Raw genomic sequence first — 19,849 nt, forward strand, 5'->3', positions numbered from 1 at the left:
TGCCTGCAACTTACCGATGAGCATCTCATACATGATCACCCCGAGTGACCACCAATCGCAGAGCTTGTTGTACCCGGTCTGCATGAACACCTCAGGAGCAATGTAATCAGGAGTGCCCACTGTAGAGAAGGCCTGAAACACACACACATTAGAGAGGCCAGGCCAGGAGCAAGTACCTAAGCTAAGAATGCTATTCCAGAGACCACAGGCCTCAAGCCCCTCCAGGGGCACCCAAACTACATAAGTAGGACAGCCCCTGTCTACTACAAACTCATCTGCTACAGCACTGTCCAAAATGAACAATAAGTTTTGTTAATAAGGCAAAAGACCCCTCCTAAGCACACCCACTGCCCATACCATAAACACCCACTAAGAACCAGGCTCTATACCTGAATGAGCCTTCCTAATTCTGCCAAGATGTATGCAAGAAAGAACGAGCCAGCCCAATGATGCAGATAAAACCTGATCCAAACTCATTACTCAGGGTCTGAGAACCCGTGAAGGGACAGCCCAGTTTTGAGATGAAATGTCTGCTCCAAATCATCCCACTTTCCAAATTATACTAAGTAACCTGAGAGCCACAAAGGGAAGCCCCATGAGTGACCAGACGCTTACAGATGTCTCCTACAATGCAGGCCCTCTCTGGGATGAGCAAGAACAGTCCCCAATGCCGTACCTGACTCCCATATACACTAGGCTACAAAACCTACGAGGATGTGCAGCCAAAGCCTTCCATTTGGGGTCTGTCATGTGTAAGGCAGCCTCTGAAATAAAAAGGAGCTCCACTCTCATCTGCTGGCCTGTAGTGGACGTTGATAGCCTTAATAATCTGTGCTATTTGGGCTGGGGATGGCTCAGCAGCTATTAAGATTTGCTCAACAGTAACAATGAGGACAGGTCCCTCTTTTCCACACTCCTTGTCACATCTGCTGATGGTAGCCATTCTGACTGGGCTGAGGTATACCAAAGTAGTTTAAATGTGCATTTCCCTGATGGGGAGGTAGACTGGACATTTGTTTTGGGGCTTGTTTTTGTGACAGGTCTCATATACAGCTTTGGCTGGCCGGGGACTCCTGAAGTAGAGCAGGATGGCCTTGAACTCAAAGATTTTCTTTCTCTGTCTCCCAAGACCTGGGATTAAAGGTGTGTACTAGCAAGCCCAGCTGACCGTGTTTAAAAATAGTTATTGACCATTTGTGTTTCTTTAAAAACTAAAAATAGTTATTGACCATTTGTGTTTCTTTAAAAACTATCTGTTCTGGTCACTTGCCCATTGTTAACTGACAGTTTTACTCTCTTGGTATTTAATTCCTGTAATTCTTTGCAAGTTCTAGATAGTAGTCCTTTGTCTGAAATATATCTGGCAAAGCTTTTCTCCACTCTGGGCTGTCTTCACTGCTGATTGCTTCCTTTGCTGCAGAAACTTATTTTCGTGTGGTTCTACCTCTTGACACATGGATTAGTCCCTGTGCTACTACTGAGGCTCTACTCAAAAAGTCCCAGCCTACCCCAATATCTCGAAGGGTATTTTCCCCTGTATTTTCTTCTAGAAGCTCCAAGGGATTTTTATTGTTGTTTGAGAAGTGTTTCTCTACGTATCCCTGGATATCTCAGAACTTGCTATGTAGATCACACTGGCCTCGAACTCACAGAGATCCACCTGCCTCTGCCTTTTGAGTGCTGGGATTAAATGCATCCACAAACATGCCCAGTCTTGTTTCAGGTTTTTGTTTTCGTTCAATGGTGTTTTGCCAGAAGTCCTGGACCTAGAGTTACTGACAGGTATGAGCTGCCATGTGGGGCTGGGAAGTGAACCTGGGAAGAGCAGTTTGTCCTCTTAACCACTGAGCCATCTCTCCAGCCCGTTTCAGGTTATAAATGAAGGCCTTAGGTCTATTTTGAATTGATTTTTGTACAGGGTGGAAATAAGAATCTAATTTCATTTCAAAGTACAGCATAATACTGCAGGTAAAAATCCTGCACCATTTGTTGAACAGGCCCTTCTAACACTTATCTGTATGTGCACTGATGTTTTGTCTGTACGTATGCCTGTGCAAGGGTGTCAGGTCCCCTGGAACTCTAACTACAGTTGTGAGGCACCACGTGGGTGCTGGAGATTGAACCTGGGTCCTCTGGAAAAGCAGACAGTGATCTTCACTGCTGAGCCATCTCCAGCCCCAGGCTATTTTTTTTTTTTATGTATGCTTTTGCCTCATTTGTCAAAATATTAAGTGGGTATAGTTTTGTCATCTTATGTGAGTCCTCTACTCTATTCCACCGGCCTACCTGTCTACTGACATCTACTTCCTGTTGAGGCAAGTCAGTAAAGCACTGCAAGAAAGTATAAGCCAGCATTTACTCAGAGATCTGCTTTAAACACAACCCTGCCAAGTTACAAGTGAGTATGTGACAAGCAAAGTGCTGCTCTTTCTACATATACACACGTGACCACTGCCGTTACAAAGTATAGCACATACCTCACTTTCAGATAGGAACAATCAATCAATCAATCATCTATTAAGAATAAATGTTGGGGCCGGGCAGTAGTGGCACACGCCTTTAATCCCAGTATTAGGGAGGCAGAGGCAGGCGGATCTCTGCGAGTTTGAGGCCAGCCTTGTCTACAAGAGCTAGTTACAGGACAGGTTCCAAAGCTACAGAGAAACCCTGTCTTGAAAAATAATTTAAAAAAAAAAAAAGGATTAAAGGTTGGTGGTCAGTCAATGGTACCACACACCTTTAATTCTAGCACCCAGGAGCCAGAGACCTGTGGATCTGTGAGTTTGAGGCCAGTCTGGTCTACAAAGAGAGTTCCTGGACAGCCAAAGATACACAGAGAAACCCTGCCTTGAAAAACAAAAACAACAACAAAAAGAATAAACGTTGGTGTGGTTGGAGAGATGTCCCAGTGGCTAAGAGCACTGGCTGTACTTGCAGACAACACAGGTTTAATTTCTAGAACCCACACAGTGGCTCACAACCATCTGTAACTCCTTTCAGAGGGTCCTATGCTCTCTTCTGGCCTTTGAGATACCAGAGATACACACATGGTATGCAGACATATATACAGGCAAAACACCCATATACATAAAATAAAAATGAAAAGTTAAAACACACACACATGAGTTCTGGCCTAGCAAGGTAGCTCAGTTGGTTAAGGCACCTGCCACCAAGACTAATGACCTGAGTTTGCGTCCCAGGATCACATGATGGAAGGAGAGTCCTACAAGCTGTCCTCTGGCTCCTACACAGATGCATGCACACATAAATGAAATAAGTAAGACTGAAGTTTCCCTAGACAGCAACATTTCAGTGGTGAATTTACAACATACTATCATGGTAAAAGCAGTAAGATCACTCTAAAACTTATGGGGCACAATTTTATTTACATATATATTTAGGGCTTTGTCTGTATGCATGTCTGCACACCAGAAGACAACATCAGATCACTATAGATAGTGGTGAGCAGTCATGTGGGTACTGGAAACTGAACTCAGAACCTCTGGAAGAGCAGCCAGTACTCTCAACCCTACTGGGGTACAATTTTAATTGTGGGCATAGTCAAACACTTATAAAAATTTTAAACTCCTTAAATACTCAAAGCAGACATTTACACTTAGTCTCACCCTGAGATCCCCAGTTTAATTGGCTTTTTGAGACAGGGTTTCTCTGTAGCTTTGGAGCCTGTCCTGGAACTAGCTCTTGTAGACCAGGTTGGCCTCGAACTCACAGAGATCCACCTCCCTCTGCCTCCGAGTGCGGATTAAAAGTGTGCACGACCACTGACCACTGCCTGGCTAATTAAACCCTTTATATCTTAGAAAGGAGGACAGGAAGAAAAGTATTGTCACCCACTGGAAGGCCAGCATGAAGTCACCTCCCAAAAATTTACCAGCTGTTGCCCAAGTAACCTACCCTCCCTCAGAGAACGACTTGGGTACTTGGGGCTATCAGCCCAGGGACAGCGCTGCTGCTGAAGCACTCAAGTGAACACACAAGGGAGATGCTCAAATGCTCACCACCTGGGCATATGTGAGCTTTCCTGGGTGTTTGGTTTGTTGTTGTTGCTGGTGATGGCTGGTACTGGGGATGGGACCAGGGCCTTGTGCGTGCCAGGCAAACACTCTATTACTGAACTCCATCCCCAGCCCATTTGTATTCATTTTAAAACTTGCTCAGACTGTTCAGTAGCCTCCGATATTACTTACTAGCTGGCGTCTGTTTCTTTTCCAGGTCTCTGCTTTCCTTTTGGAATTCATGTTCTGGAAAGCTAAAAGTAGAGAAATCAAGTCCTAATCAAATTTCAGATGGGAATATTTAGTACTTTCAGGGATCTGTTACTAATCACACCATACACCCACTAAACTCTCTGGGTGAAGCCAGGCAGAGCAGAGGAAGGCAGATCTCTGTGAGCCCCGGGCTAGTCGGGGATACATGGAGACTCCTTCCTCAAAGCAACAAAACAAAATAAGCAAACAGACAAAAGCAAATCAGCTCTGGTGACTCGTTTTTCCTCCATTTCTATCACCCAATATGAAGCTCTAGACACAGCAGCTCCAAGAGTCTCAGTGGGAGCTGTCAACAGTTTCATGGGGCTCACGCAGCCAGAGGACAGACAGGCCTTATCAGAACTGAGGAGAAAGAAGCTCTAATGTGTATCAACTGTACATATATGTGCTTTTTGGGGTCTTGGTTGTGGTACTGCTGAAGGCATGCAGGGCCTTCTACATGCTAGGCAAGCAGTCTACTAGCGGGCTGCAACCACATGCTCTTTCTAGTCACTGTTCTGTGATCACCCCCTCCCACGTGCATGGAATGCACTCAGATTCTTCTCCTCATCTCCCTCCTCACTTTTTATGTTCAGTTTCCACACTCATTCAGACCTGGCTTGTGGCATTCCTGCACAATTCAGTTCCCAGGGAAATTACCCTTACATACTGGGTTAAGGAACAGGGCAATTAACGTCACTGTGACACTTACTGAAATCACTGGGGAGGCTGTGGTTCAGGTTCCTATAAAATTCTGTCCTGTGCGCTTTTTTCAGGCCTGTGCAAAGGCCAAAGTCAGAAAGTTTCACATGGCCCTGTGAGGGGGAAAAAGAACAATGACGGAAGGACGAGCATTTCACTCCTTCCAGCAAGCATCACCTCTCTAGTAACACAGAGCTCCCCACCCATCATACTACAATGAAATCCACTTAACAAAAAATACCAAAACCACTCCAGCTGGGTGTGGTAGCGCACACCTTTAATCCCAGCATTTGGGAGGCAGGTGAGCTTTAAGTTTGAGGCCAGCCTGGTCTACAGAGCAAGTCCCAGTATGGCCAGGGCTCCATCTCAAAATACAAAAAAAAAAAAAAAAAAAAAAAAAGGATGTAGAGATGGCTCAGAGGTAAAGAGCACTTGCTGCTCTTCCAGAGGTCCTGAGTTCAATTCCCAGCAAGAACACAGGTGGTTTACAACCACTGTAATGAGATCTGGTGCCCTCTTCTGGCATGCAGGCACACATGCAGATAGAACATTGTATACATAATAAATAAATCTTTAAAAAAAAAAGAGATGAACATTCAATTAAATTACAAAATAATAGCTGAGACAGGATGTGATGTTGTGAAGGCAAAGTTACCAGTGAAAAGAAGAACATACGAGGTGGATCACAGTTCCCCTATCATCACTGAATGTTACAGGGCTGCCTAGCTCAGCGGACACACTGGTCAGGGTGCCATTGCCCCCGCCCCCCCACATACCTTGCTGTCCAAGAGAAGGTTGTCTGGTTTGATGTCTCTATGGATGAAGCCCAGCTGGTGAATGGAGTCTATGGCTAACACTGTTTCTGCTATGTAAAACTGAGTCTCCTCTTCTGTCAGAGTATCTTTTTTCATCAATAAGGTCATCATGTCCCCTGGAAGCACAAAGATACAAAGCCACCAGCATACACACACAATGCACGTGCACGCGTGCGCGCGCGCACACACACACACACACACACACACACACACACACACACAGTGAGTAAGAACCAGATTTCAGATACAAGCCAACTAAACCCAACTATGCTGTATCCCAGAGGCTGACCCATAGTGCTGACATGGGAGAAAACAGCAAGAGATTTCTAATACTTAAAGGGTAAAAATCAGTCACAGAAAAACACATCTTGCACCTACGCCAGGTAATGATGACCACTACACTATAATTTAATTTTCCTCTTCAGAGAACTGAGATTTCTCCCACGATTACAGTGCATTACTTACAACAGTATTTTGGACTGGGGGGAAAACTTACTTTACATTTTCTTTTTTGTATGTTTTTTATTTTATTGAGACAGGGTTTCTCTGTGTAGCCTTAGCTGTCCTGGAACTTACTATGTAGACCAGGCTGGCCTTGAACTCACAGAGATCTCTCTGCCTCTGCCTCTTGAGTGCTAGGACTACTTTACTTTTATGTTTGCTCCAGTACCTGTAAAGCTGTCTGTATCTAGAGCAGATGTCAATTCCACAGAGGTTGAGTTGATGTCATTGGAATGAAATGCCAAATAAAAAGTAGATATTTAGGGGACTAAAAACACAGCGAGGCAAACTAACAGGAAAAGTGGCCTGTGGGCAGCCAAGCATCAGTCAACAGACACTGAGCCAGCTCTGCACTGGGCTCTAAGTCCCTGACAGGCGAGCACATTGGCAATTCAAGACCACCAGGGACTTCACCTAACATCTTATTAGAGGTATTTAAATGGACACCACTATCCATTAGAACTTTTAATCTAGGGGGCTGGAGAGATGGCTCAGAGGTTAAGAGCATTGCCTGCTCTTCCAAAGGGCCTGAGTTCAATTCCCAGCAACCACATGGTGGCTCACAGCCATCTGTAAAGAGGTCTGGTGCCCTCTTCTGGCCTGCAGGCATACACACAGACAGAATATTGTATACACAATAAATAAATAAACATTAAAAAAAAAAGGACTTTTAATCTAATGATAAACTCCTTAGTTTCCTGCAAGGTGAGAATTTAAATCTTAATACCGTTATCATAAAGCAAGAAAAAAATTCATATCCTAAAAATTCAGCAATTAAACTTAAAAGAACATAAAATATATAAAGTAGATAAAAAGCTAAGAAAAACAGGAAGGTTCGGTTTCTATCTCATGTAAAGCTACTTACAGTAAGAAACAAGGACAAGAGAGATCTCTGACCTTAAGAGTCTCATGCTGCCTTCATTAATAACTCTTTTTTTGTATTTTCAGCAAGAATTTTCCCTTGGATAAAAATTAATTAATTAAATAAAAACCCAAGACTTGAAAATCGTGAGTCCTCAGCATTCCTGGTAACACCCAGAGACCAGGGACAGTGGGTGAAACCAACTCTAAGGTCACTATGCAGCTGTCACTCAGGACCAAGGAGAGTGGTTGATGGCCTCACTTGTGTGCCGTTTGCCCACGTGGTGGGAGAGCTCAGGCCAGCTGGTCTACAGCTGTGCTGGCCAGCATCACCAAGTACAAAGGTAGGGTCCAAGGGACATGGAAAGCTAAGGAAGAGGTGTAGTAATGGCTAGAAAGACACATGGTAAGGAGCTGTTGGCCAGGCTGTGTCTTACTATTCAATATAATTAGTATATGTACTATTTATATATGTTTGCTTAAGGCAAAAAGGTGGGGGGGGGGGGGCGAATGGACACCTGCCACCACCGCCCAGCATCTATTGTAAAAATTATTGGTGACCCTGGGAATAAATTAAGGAGTGTCACGAAATCAATATACTATGTCCTAATAAATTACATTTGCTTTGTTAAAAAACAAAAAAGAGATATGGGAACTGGGAGGAGAGGAGAGAGAGGAAACTGTGGTTGGGATGTAAAAACAAACAAATAAGTGTAAAAAGAGAGAAAATTTGTCTTCTGTTTGTTCAGAATTCACTGGTTCACTAGAAGAAACTGTCCCCAAAGAGATGGGACACTCTGCTCTGCGTTATTTTATAGCTGTCTAAGCCTGACATCTCAGAAAGAGAAGTGGTCTCTAGATATTAATCTAGGTGAAGAAAAAAATCACTCTTTATTAATAAATCACTGAGAAAGAAACCAAAAGGATGAAGCAAACAATTCTATGGCTTCAATGCAATCAGCTGGGCAACAATGCCTAAGGGGGAAAGCAGGCAGAGCGCCCCACTTCGTCTCTACGTGTTTAGAGGAAAATGACAGGAAGGCCTGTCCATCTGACATGGGGAGTGGATGACAGGCTAAGACCTCAGAGAGGCACTGACCAGGGCGGGCACTGACCTCCTTTCCAGACCTAGAGCAGACCCAGAAAGCAACTCTGTGAGAGGTACAGGTAGAAGGGAGGGTTAATTGTTGATGTGAGAGAAAACCACAGAACAAAGGGGAATCGAGCTTCATTGTGAAGTAATTACCTCCAGGCAGGAACTCCATGATTAGGTAGAGGTTTAGCTTATCCTGAAAACTATAGAACATTTTCACAACCCACAAACTGTCTGCCTCCACTAGAATGTCACGCTCCGCACGAATGTGGCCAACCTGGAGGTATACGCATTTGATTAATGACAAGCCTTGCTCTGCTGTAAACTGTATATCTGTATAAACAATTTAAATACTGTTCTGAGTATTTACTTGTGACGAGCGAAAGTTCTGCTATCACAAACTGACCAACTTGAAACTAACATTTGACTTGAAGGAAGCCAGTAATAGAAACCTGGTAAGAAAGGCTTTTTAACCCTGCCAAAATGAATGAATGGCTTCAATGCAACAGCAACCGTAGCAGTCAACCTATGATTAATTAAAATTACCATTCTTTTATATATTTGTCCTAATCTTTATTTTTTTAAGGCAGATAAAAAAATATCTGCCTTTGAACTATGTAGCCAAGGTTTCCCATGGACTCAGACCCTCTCACCTCCATACTGACAACAGAAGATTATAGGCATGTACACCGTTTGTGTAGTGAGAACACTCAACCAGGGATAAGCAAGTACTCTACCAGCGTCCCCAACCCACAGTTCTAAAAATTCCATAGCATAAACAGCCCCACCTCAGTCTGAACTATCCAGGAGAAGTTATTTTGTCTGAGGCTGTTTTGTCTGGTTCTGGTTTCATTTTGCCTGAGATGGACCCAGGGCCTTGCTCAAGCTACAAACGCACTCTACACAAGTGCTCACGTTGCTCAAGCTACAGAAGCCCTCTATACAGTGCTCGTGCTCCTGAAGTACTGAGCTACCCCCCCCCCCCCCCCCCCCCGTGACCTCAAAGTAGCAGAGCTCTGGAAGACAATTCTAGGATGCTATGACGCCATAGCACTTAGTCTACTGATGTAAACTACACTGAAATATGAAAAAAAATAAAAAGTTTTTATTGGGTTACAGATTCAAAAATCATAGCCGGGCGGTGGTGGCGCACGCCTTTAATCCCAGCACTCGGGAGGCAGAGACAGGCGGATCTTTGGGCGTTCGAGGCCAGCCTGGTCTACAAGAGCTAGTTCCGGGATGGTCACCAAAGCTACAGAGAAACCCTGTCTCGAAAAACCAAAAAAAAAAAACAAACAAACAAAAATCATGGCATTTCTAGTTTTCTACATTTGCTGCAAAATCTAGCTAAAAAGAGACCAAGCTACAGGCAGTTTAGGGGAAATGGTAAAATCACTTTGTTAAATGTAATACTTTATGAGAAGGGGTATGGCTCAGCTGGTAAACAGCTTGTATAGCATGCATGAAGCCCTGGGTTTGATCCCCAGCCCATGTGAAGCTGGTGGGCAGGGGATGCATACCTTCAAATCTAGCACTTGAGAGAGAGGCAGGAGGATTAGGAGTTCAAGGTGATCATCCTCCACTACATAGCAAATTTGAGGACAGTCACAGCTACATGAAATTCTGTCTCAAAAATGCTGACTATATCAAATTCACATTATTTAAAATATGTAATAGTGCAGGGCGATGGTGGCGCACGCCTTTAATCCCAGCACTCGGGAGGCAGAGGCAGGCGGATCTCTGTGAGTTCGAGACCAGCCTGGTCTACAGAGCTAGTTCCAGGACAGGCTCCAAAGCCACAGAGAAACCCTGTCTTGAAAAACCAAAAAAAAAAAAAAAGTAATAGTAAACAAAAACATTATTGCATATTCTCAATTTACACTACTCCTTTCTTTTTATAAGTGTCACAAGATCCAAAGATGGGTTGAATCAAGTCTAAGTTCATCACACTCAGTTCAAGCTTGTAATAAAAGTTTGATCTTAAGTTTTGACAGTAGGTTCCGAGGTCACGGTTATATGAAGAGTTGTGAACTGACACTTCTGTGGCTCTACCTAAACAACATCTACGCACTGCTTCTTTTGTTGGGATGTCTTCAGTAGGACCACATGCTCTTCCAGGACTCACTGGTGACACACCCTATCATCTCCTGACTTAGATCTAACCTGCCTATTCAGCCCAAGCCCTGTGGGGTTGAGGGCATAATAATTTACATATGAGTTTTCAGTCTCCATTAACATGGTTCCTTGGGGAACTCTTTAGTAGCTTCAATATGAAAACTCCTAGGTTTTGTTAACGGTTACTATGGTCCATGGGATAAGAACAGTGCTATGAAACCACAGAACCAGTCCAACATCTATCTACCTTGCTTTTCCTTGAACAGAAAAAGCTTGTGAAAATTTACTGCTGCTTGCTGACCTGCAGCTGTACAGAGGCCAGGAGACTATGACCTCTGCTCTCCTGGACCCCCACCTACTACAAAGACCCAAGGGAAAAAGAAGGCACTAGTATTACCACTTGTCACTCATCTTGGAGGACAGAATGGTGACTGTAACATTCCTGTTTGTCGAGAGGAAAGCTAACCACCTTAGCCTTCTCTCCTGAGGCTGACATGGCAGCCATAAGCCTTGAGATCTGTAAGTGGAGTCAGCGGACACAGAGCCAGAGGTGCACCTCACAGCAGAAGGTTCTCTTCCTGCCCGAACACCCAAGGCACTGAGGAAGCTGGCACACCAGCCAGCCTTGTTCTTACAGAGGTGCCAATGCACTGCCCACACTGAAAGAGAACCATCTGGCACCAGCTGATGCTCGTGTCTTGTCTTTTATGTGTTTCCTGGTACCAGAGGCATCCCCTCTGTGGGCAGAGTAACAACCTGAGCTCTTCAAAGACAGCTTTAAACCCTGCTCAGTCCGGAAATGTAAACAGCACCAACAACACGACAACTCAGATTCTCAGTCTCTGCCCAAGAACAGGGCGGAGCTGTGCTGGCCCACTTCTCACTCACCTAGCGTAAGCACCCAACACTCTCTCAGGACTTAGCTGGCCATGTACTGAGATCAGAGGGCAGAACTGAGTCCACCAACTAAGGTGACCTGAATAATTTAGTGTTCCACTTAATGCCTATGTTAATGCAGTATTTAAAAATTCTAATTCTAATTGATATTTACTTTCATTTAGAAAATCGTAGCTATTAACCGTGAAGAAAGAAAAGAGCTTATAACTTCTGTGTACATCACCTGCTACGTGGAGCTTCCTGTCATGATGGGCTTTTTCCTTTCTCAAGACAAAGTCTCTCTCAACATAGTCCCAGCTGTCCTAGAACCCATTATGTAGACCAGACCAGGCTGGCCTTGAACTCAGAGATCCTCCTGCCTCTGCCTCCTCAAAGCTGAAAGTAAAGGCGTGTGCCAGCATGCTCCTTTTTTCTAACTTTTGAAGTGTTTTCTTTTATATGCATGTGTGTCCACATGTCTGAATGGAGGTCAGAGGACAGCTCCAGGAGCTGCTTCTCGCCCCGCACTCTGTGGGTCCCAGTTGTAAACGCAGGCCATCAGGCTCAATGGCAGCACCTGACGGCTCTGAGCCTCTCGCCAGCCCCACTCTGTAATTCTTGTGACTGCTGACAAGCTGACACCAGTCCTGGGTGTGGGTTAAAATGATAGGAAATGCATACTGGAAAACTTGCTCGTGATCTACAACTATCCTGACTAGCCAACACGGACACTGTGTCCTTCATGAGATGAACTGGTGCTCCTGTGAGTGCGGCACAGCTATAGCACTGTCCTCTGGGTAACAAGCAGAGCTACACAGTACTCTGCATTAAGTTGGTGTTTGCTCAGACTGCAGGAATACCTGAAGAGCTGCTAACACCTGCTTTCAACCGGAATCAAGATTCTAAGGCTGCTGAGTAAAATATGGAAACAAAAATAAAAGGGGCTGGAGAGATGGCTAAGAGGATAAGAGCACTGGCTGCTCTTCCAGAGGTCCTGAGTTCAATTCCCAGCACCCACATGGTGGCTCACAACCATCTGTAATGAGATCTGGTGCCCTCTTCTAACATGCAGGTAGAATGATGCATAAATAAACTAACATGTAAATAAATAAATACATAAATAAGTCCTTTTTAAAGAAAAGGACTAAATAATCATGTATATGGTTGTCATGTCTAAATATTTAGTCTGAGTATAATGTGTATGCAGTGCCCCAAGCGACCAGTAGAGGGTGTCAGAATCCCTGGGACTAGACTTAAGACAGTGAAAAACCATGAGGGTGCTAGGAATTGAATCCAGATCCTCTGAAAGAGGAGTCACTGCTTTTAACCAACCCCCAAACTACTAAATTGTGAGGTGGCAATTGAATGTAGGCAGAAATGACTCTCTAACTATACTCCTCTCAGGTTACAGTCTCTATCCTTGCTGTTGGGCTCTGCCTGGCACAAGACCTCTGACCTTATACTGGAATTCAACAGCATCACCCACTGCTACTAGTTTCTGGGCAACCAGCAAAACTAAACCAGATCCACATAAGGTCTATATTCTTCCTTTTAAAACAGAAAGCTACCAAACATTTAAATCTTATGGAATCTGCACTAAGTATCCATCTCAGACCTCTTTTCAACGTGAGCTCCAATCCTTATTTGGCAGGGTGGGATGTTACTAGGGATGGAACCCAGGGCCGTGCACATCACCGGCAAGCTCACACCACTAAGCTCCACTGCAGCCCCAAAAAAGTGTTCCTAACCATTAAAGGAAACTCTCCATTGCGCTGCCGTTTGCATTTCTCCAATTTAATCCAGCACTGGCAAGTGGCCTCTTCAGGCACTGAGGAGACACCTGACAGAAGGCCCCATCTTTGGTCTAGGTACAAGGAGCACAATGTGCTCCAACAAATCTGAGCTCTACCTCCCCACCCGAGAACAAAACACTTGTTATTTCTCAGAATAGGTACCAAGTGTGACCACTCCTGGTAGTGTAGCTGTGACAGCTCGGAGACCCAGCGCTTCCTTCACAGCCTCCACAGTACAGCACTGTTCACGTTACCTGCTCCTTCTCGAGCATGTCTGCTTTGCGCAGGATTTTCATCGCATACACATGCCCCGTGTCTTTCTTCTGCACGAGCCGCACCTGCAGGTTACAAAAGCAATGCTGGGTCGAGTCCACACTGCCAAGCTGAGGATTTGCATTTCCAGCTCTGGGGATCAAACCTGGGACTTCACAAACACTATTTACACTAGAAAAGCATTATAATTCAAACTAGCAAAGAAACAGACAATACTTTTTTTTTAAGGGTTTGTTTTTGTTGTTATTTTAGATTTATTTATTTATTATGTATACAACTTTCTGCCTCCATATATACCCACACGCCAGAGGAGGGCACCAGATCTCATTACAAATGGTTTGGAGCCACCATGTGGTTGCTTGGAATTGAACTCAGGACCTCTGGAAGAGCAGACAGTGCTCTTAACCACTGAGCCATCTCTCCAGCCCCCAGACAATACTTTTTAATGTTATATTTGAATGTATTTTGGAGCCATATCAATGCTGGGAAGATCTTCAACCATCTTTGCATCCGAACACTTTGGCTCCCAGTTGACCAAACTAATTTAAAAGCCTTCAGTTTCAAATTTAAGGTCTTAGTTAAACCCATGACAAAAATTAGTCAGCTTGGAAAGCTGAAGTAATAATCACAGCATATAAAATGAAAATAACACATCAGGTCTACTTGTACTTGAGTACAGTAATCTTAGTATTCAAGAAGCTGAGGCAGAGCTGCTACCAGTGTGAAGCTAGCCTGAACTATGGTTTGATCCTTTGCCAAAAAACAACAACAAACCATGAAAGCAAAAGCTTTTCCATGGAAAAAAAAATGTCGAAAGGTTAAACAAACAACAACAACAACAAAAACCTGCCTGGTGGTGGTAGCCCACGCCTTTAATCCCGGCACAGGAGGCAGAGGCAGGCAGGTATTTATGAGTCTGAGGCCAGCCTGGTCTACAGAGCGAGTTCCAGAACAGCTAGGGCTACACAGATAAACCCTGACTCAAAGAAAAACAAAAACCATGACAAAAGAGAGACAGGGTCTCTATGTGACAGCACCGTGGTACTGGGAGAGCTTTAAAACGGAAGACTCCGGTCCAGCCCTGGTGTCGGAGGTCAACAGCTGTGTGACAGTGCACATCTTCAGTCTTAATTTGTAGACACCACCTCGAAAGTGGGTCCCTGTCGTGATTACACGAGACCTGTTGATGCACTGATAGCTGCAAAGTATCCTGACACCAGTGTCTAAGCACAATGGTACGTGCCTGAAACCCCAACATTCTGAGGGCTGAGGCAGGGGATCATATGGTTGATGCAAACTTGGGCTACATACTGTGACTGTCCCAAAAAAGGAAGTTCCAGCTGGATGTTGGTGGCACAGGCCTTCTCAGGAGGCAGAAACAGGTGGATCTCGGTGAGCTCAAGACCAGAGAAACCCTGCCTCAAAAAAAAAAAAAAAAAAAAATCCTAAAAATTACAAATCCTAAAAGTAAGAGCTAACCACCGTCATCTCTGACAGGACAGAGACATGATTTGAGACGATGATTGGGGAAACGAGGAAACGATGAGGTGAGGGGTAACTGCGCATGCCACTGAACCCCATATCTTGTGTATTTCAAGCTGTATAACACAATTGGGAGCTCCTGGTACGTTAGAAGCTGTAGTATTCTGGGATATTTTTTACCTCCCCAAATGCTCCTCGACCTATGACCTTTAAAGACTCAAAATCTTCCAGTCCAAGCCTTGTTCTCTTTAATCGAAGAAACTCCGTTTCCTTCCGAGCGTGGGCTGACCTCCTGAGTCGTTTCTAATGTTCAAAGAAAGGAAAGGGAGAAAAATTGAAACTCTGAAACCAAGTCCTATCTGCCTTGTGCAGCTGGGAGCAGGGCCACAAGTGTACACATAATCTTCTCACACATGGCCGTGTCACACAAGCATCCTTCAGCGGTCCCTTCTTCCTGCCCTGGCCATCAGATACAACAAACAAGCCCCACTGGAGATGTGAGAGCCCGACTGAACCGCTTTAACAATCCACTATTCAGACATGTCTAATGAAGAGAGACAGTCTATTTTCCTTGAGCTCCTTCTTAGGTTAAGTGTGTTTTTCTTGAACTTCGGGACCAGCACACACAACCTTTCATCACCAAGCCTGAACTCCCTTTCTCCTCTGTCCTGGCTATGTCGCTGGATTTCTGAAGGCCTGTCCAGAGCTGTCTGGTAAGCCGCACCATCCCGTGTTGGTTGTTTTTTCACCACACATATGTGGGCAGTGTACAGAAAGGCTGATTTGAGACAATACTTTCTTTGATAATGACATCAGAGATGTTCCTTACGGCTATGGAGCCTTTTTCGTCTTTTCTTTTCTTAGAATTCTAACATTAATTAATTATCCTAACTGTGACTAGGGATACCTCTCTCTCCTGAGTATTTCATTAATTTCTTCCTCTGCATGAGTAACTGAGCCACAAAGCAATGTCGGCTCGCATACTCCTGTCACTGGGCCAAACGCTCCTCTGGCACCAAAGCTAACTTGACAGAGAAAACACAACCTTTCATCCGGGGCCAAGGAAAAAATAACCACATCCATCACCTCTTCATCTTTTAGGCCTTCTTCTTCCATCACCTTTTCTAACTTCTTTTGTCTAAAATAAACAAAAAAAATATATATAAATAGCATTCTATTCTGACAAGCCTATATGAACATGATTGCTAGCCACTTGCAAGTATTCATTTAGGAAAAGAAAAAAAAGTCTTCAGTTAAGTAAAAAAATCATGAGACATATTTTACCTTTTTGGGTTTTTTTTTTTTTTGGTCGGGGGAGGTTGATTTTTCAAGGCAGGGTTTCTCTGTGTAACAGCCCTGGCTATCCTGAAACTCGATCTGTGGGCCAGGCTGGTCTCAAACTCACAGATGTCTGCCTGCCTCTGCTTCCTGAGTGCTGGGATTAAAGGTGTGCGCCACCACTGCCCTACAAAACTACATTTTAAAAAGACTGCATAAGAATGAATAAATAAAGACTACATAAGATAGTAAAGTAACAAAGAAGCCAGGCAGGGTAGTACACACCTGTAACACCAGCACTTAGGAGGTGAGAGCAAAAGGATCAAGAGTTCAGAGCCAGCCTCACCTCACAGTAAGTTCAAGACCAGCCTGATCTTAGAGACTTAAATCTCAAATTTAAAAAACAAAAAAGAGAGAGGGTAATTACAGCCTCATGGTGATTTGACAAAACTGAAATAACCAAGTAAAAATTCCTTATAACCAACTCTACGGAACCTCCATTTATCAGCAAGAGGAAAGGAAGTACACTGGCTGGAATCTCCCCATCAACCCAATAATCCAAACAAGCAGACCATGTGCATAGATAAGGAAAAGCAGAGAGTAGGGCTGGAATAGGGCCCAGGGAATAAGAGCACTGACTGCTCTTATTTTGTAGGAGACCCAGGTTCAATTTCCAGCAGTTCACAGCTGTCTGTGACTCGAATTCCTGGGGTATGATGTCCTCTTCTGGCCTTTGCAGGCACCCGACGGATAAGTGGTACACAGACATACATGCAGACAAAAGAGCCATATGCATTAAATTAAAATATTTTTTAAGGGCTGGAGAGATGGCTCAGAGGTTAAGAGCATTGCCTGCTCTACCAAAGGTCCTGAGTTCAATTCCCAGCAACCACATGGTGGCTCACAACCATCTGTAATGATGCCCTCTTCTGGCCAGCAGGTATACACACAGACAGAATATTGTATACATAATAAATAAATAATTTTTTTTTTTAAAATATTTTTAAATGTATGTGAGCATACAGTCCACAGTAGCTGATACGGCACATCACATGGAAGCGTGGTGTAGGAGGGTCATCTGTCTATGTGTTACTTTCATTGGTTAATAAAGAAACTGCCTGGCCTTTTGATAGGCCAGCCCTTAGGTGGGTGGAGTAGACAGAACAGAATTCTGTGAGGAAGAAAGCAGAGTCAGACAGATGCCATGCTTCTCCTACCCAAGACGGTGGTGGTTAGACTCATGCCAGTAAGCCACGACCCCGTGGTGATACACAGATTACTAGATATGGGTTAATCAAGATGTAAGAGTTAGCCAGCAAGAGGCTAGAGCTAATGGGCCAGGCAGTGTTTAAATGAATACAATTTGTGTGTTGTTATTTCGGGTGTAAAGCCGCAGGAGCCAGGCGGGACAAAAAGCAGGCCTGCTCGCCAGAAGCTGGCTGTTTTTCTGAAGGCAAAGGAGAGTCCAGAGGCCTGAGTCAAGGACTAATATGTGGCAGTGCCAGGTCAGTAAATTTCCTCACCCTTTCTGTGAGCATTCTTCCCTCAACTGAAATGTTCCAATCAGAACCAGGCAGAGACAGGGCCACTTTCCCAGGCAGAGACCCCCTCCTGAGCATCCCAGGTGTTTACATGGGTGCTCACTCCTGAAGGAGACTGGAAGCTTCTTGAAGGGGAGGGAGCACATTTGAAGCCCCATCTCGAATATAAATAGCACTTTATACACAGAAAATATCTTTAAGGTATTATTAAAATTTTTAGATTTATTTTATGTGTATAAGTGTTAGTGGTTTGTGCACCACATATATGCCTGGTGCCCACAGAGGTCAAAGGAGAGCGTCAGATCCCCTGGGGCTGTTACAGACGGCTATGAACCACTATGTGCATGCTAAGAACCAAACCAAACCCAGGTCCTCTGAAAGAGCAGTAAGTGCCACCTCTCCAACACCTTCTTTTTGTTTTGTTTTTCGAGACAGGGTCTCTCTGTCCTGGCACTCACACTACAGACCAGGTTGGCCTCAAATCAGAGATCTGCCTGCCTCTGCCTCCCGAATGCTGAGATTAAAGGCATGCACCACCACTGCTACCAATACCCGGCCTCTAGGGTACTTCTTAAAGAGCTCAGACATACAAGTGTGTGGATACATTCATGACTACTACCTATAACTTGCTCCCTTAATAGCTAACTAGGCTCCCTTCCTTGCATAGCCTCATTCAAAGGTCACCAAAATATAAGAGGGCTGGTCAACTCCACAAGAGCTGAACAAATAATGTCTTTGTACATTAATAATATAATTTCTGTTGATGAGACAGATAAAAGCAATAAAAACAGTATAGAAATAACATGACTGTATCTCCATGATTTAACACTGAGAAATGCCGAAGAGAAACCCTAAGTACAACTGTTGAAAAATTCAATATATTAGTCCTTCCGTCCTATCCTCTAGTTTGATTGACACCTACTCAGGGGAGACCATTAGAAGGGCTGGATTTCCCTATCCTTGGTCTTAAATAAATTGATCCTGGATCACTAATCATCATCGATATTCTACTGAATTTCTGATCATATGAAACGCTGCAGAGTTAAGAAAAACTAAAAGAAGCCAGGCGGTGGTGGCGCACGCCTTTAATGCCAGCACTCAGGAGGCAGAGGCAGGCGGATCTCTGTGAGTTCGAGGCCAGCCTGGTCTATAGAATGAATTCTAGGACAGCAAACCCTGTCTCTAAACAAAAAACCCTAAGACCTAAGAGAATAGTTGCTGTTCTTCTCCCCACTTTTCCTCTTCCTCTTAGTCCCCTCCTTCTCTCTTCCACCTCTTCTTCATCTTCTTCTCTTTCAGTCCTGAGGACTGAACTCCAAGTCTTACACACACTAAACAAGTGCTGTACCCTAAACAACTGGATGTACACTGCCAGTTCCTGGGTAAGACTGTAGAAAGTTGTGGGATTTAGATACTCTTAGACAGCAGAGTACACGTCTGCACTTCAGGGGAAAGGGCAACCATCATTATGTAATAAGTTAGGTCTGTGGCTTTAGTTAATCCATCACAGTCTTCAGGAAGAAAAAAAAATACACACTATTTTGTCGGAGGAAATGCCTGTTTCTGTGGTTTTAATTTGATGGCTATTTATCTAAACCATCATTTGTCTTGAATAGGTAATTATCAATACTTACTGGGTACTTGGGTATACACCAGAGAGAACTGGAAGGGAGCTACTGTTCTAGAGAAGCAGACTAGAGACTAAAGAGCAGAGAAAGCAAGCACCATATAGGAGCTCATAATGTGTTTGGTCTGTGGTGGTACCCCAGAAACTAGGAAACACTGCAGCACGGGGTGACACACTACACTTGAAGAGCGGACTCTTGGGTTGCTGGTTTGGTTTTAAGAGATGGGTTTCTCTTTAACTTTGGAAAGGAGGCATGTCCTGGCACTTGGCTCTGTAGACCAGGCTGGCCTTGAACTCAAAGATATCTGCCCGCCTCTGCCTCTGGGATTAAAAAGTGGAATTAAAGGTGCATGACGCCACTTCCCAGCATGTTGGTATCTTAAATCCAGACAGGCCTTAAACTCAGCATCTGGCAAAGGCTGCTCTGGGTTCTTGATCCTCTCGCCTCAATCTCAAGCAGAGATGGGCCACAACGCCCAGAAAGTAAACTGTCCTCAACCTACCTGTGGGGCTTGCCATAATATTTCCATGAATTGGCTCAATTTCTCCTATTTTGTAAACAAGAAGCAATTCCTAAATGAGTTTTATTTTTTTCTTTTATCTCCAGAGTTTCGACATATCTCC

General features: G+C 44.2%; 1 protein-coding gene across 4 annotated transcripts in view; it reads right to left on the reverse strand.

Moving 5' to 3' along the window:
* Stk38 (serine/threonine kinase 38) overlaps positions 1–19,849 on the reverse strand; it is a 35,002-nt gene that overhangs the window by 5,393 nt on the left and 9,760 nt on the right. For all 4 annotated transcript variants that reach the window (XM_050137833.1, XM_050137842.1, XM_050137849.1 and 1 more), the window contains 8 exons: positions 15,866–15,917; positions 14,960–15,082; positions 13,279–13,362; positions 8,394–8,517; positions 5,747–5,901; positions 4,981–5,083; positions 4,209–4,270; positions 15–132 (listed from right to left, as the gene is read on the reverse strand). In XM_050137833.1, the coding sequence (XP_049993790.1) occupies positions 15–132; positions 4,209–4,270; positions 4,981–5,083; positions 5,747–5,901; positions 8,394–8,517; positions 13,279–13,362; positions 14,960–15,082; positions 15,866–15,917 (821 nt within the window). The remainder of the gene's footprint in view (positions 1–14; positions 133–4,208; positions 4,271–4,980; positions 5,084–5,746; positions 5,902–8,393; positions 8,518–13,278; positions 13,363–14,959; positions 15,083–15,865; positions 15,918–19,849) is intronic.

This window comes from Alexandromys fortis, unplaced genomic scaffold (genome assembly GCF_014885135.2).
Source record: "Alexandromys fortis isolate MF-2015 unplaced genomic scaffold, M_Fortis_MF-2015_v1.1 scaffold_9, whole genome shotgun sequence".
NCBI lineage: Eukaryota > Metazoa > Chordata > Mammalia > Rodentia > Cricetidae > Alexandromys > Alexandromys fortis.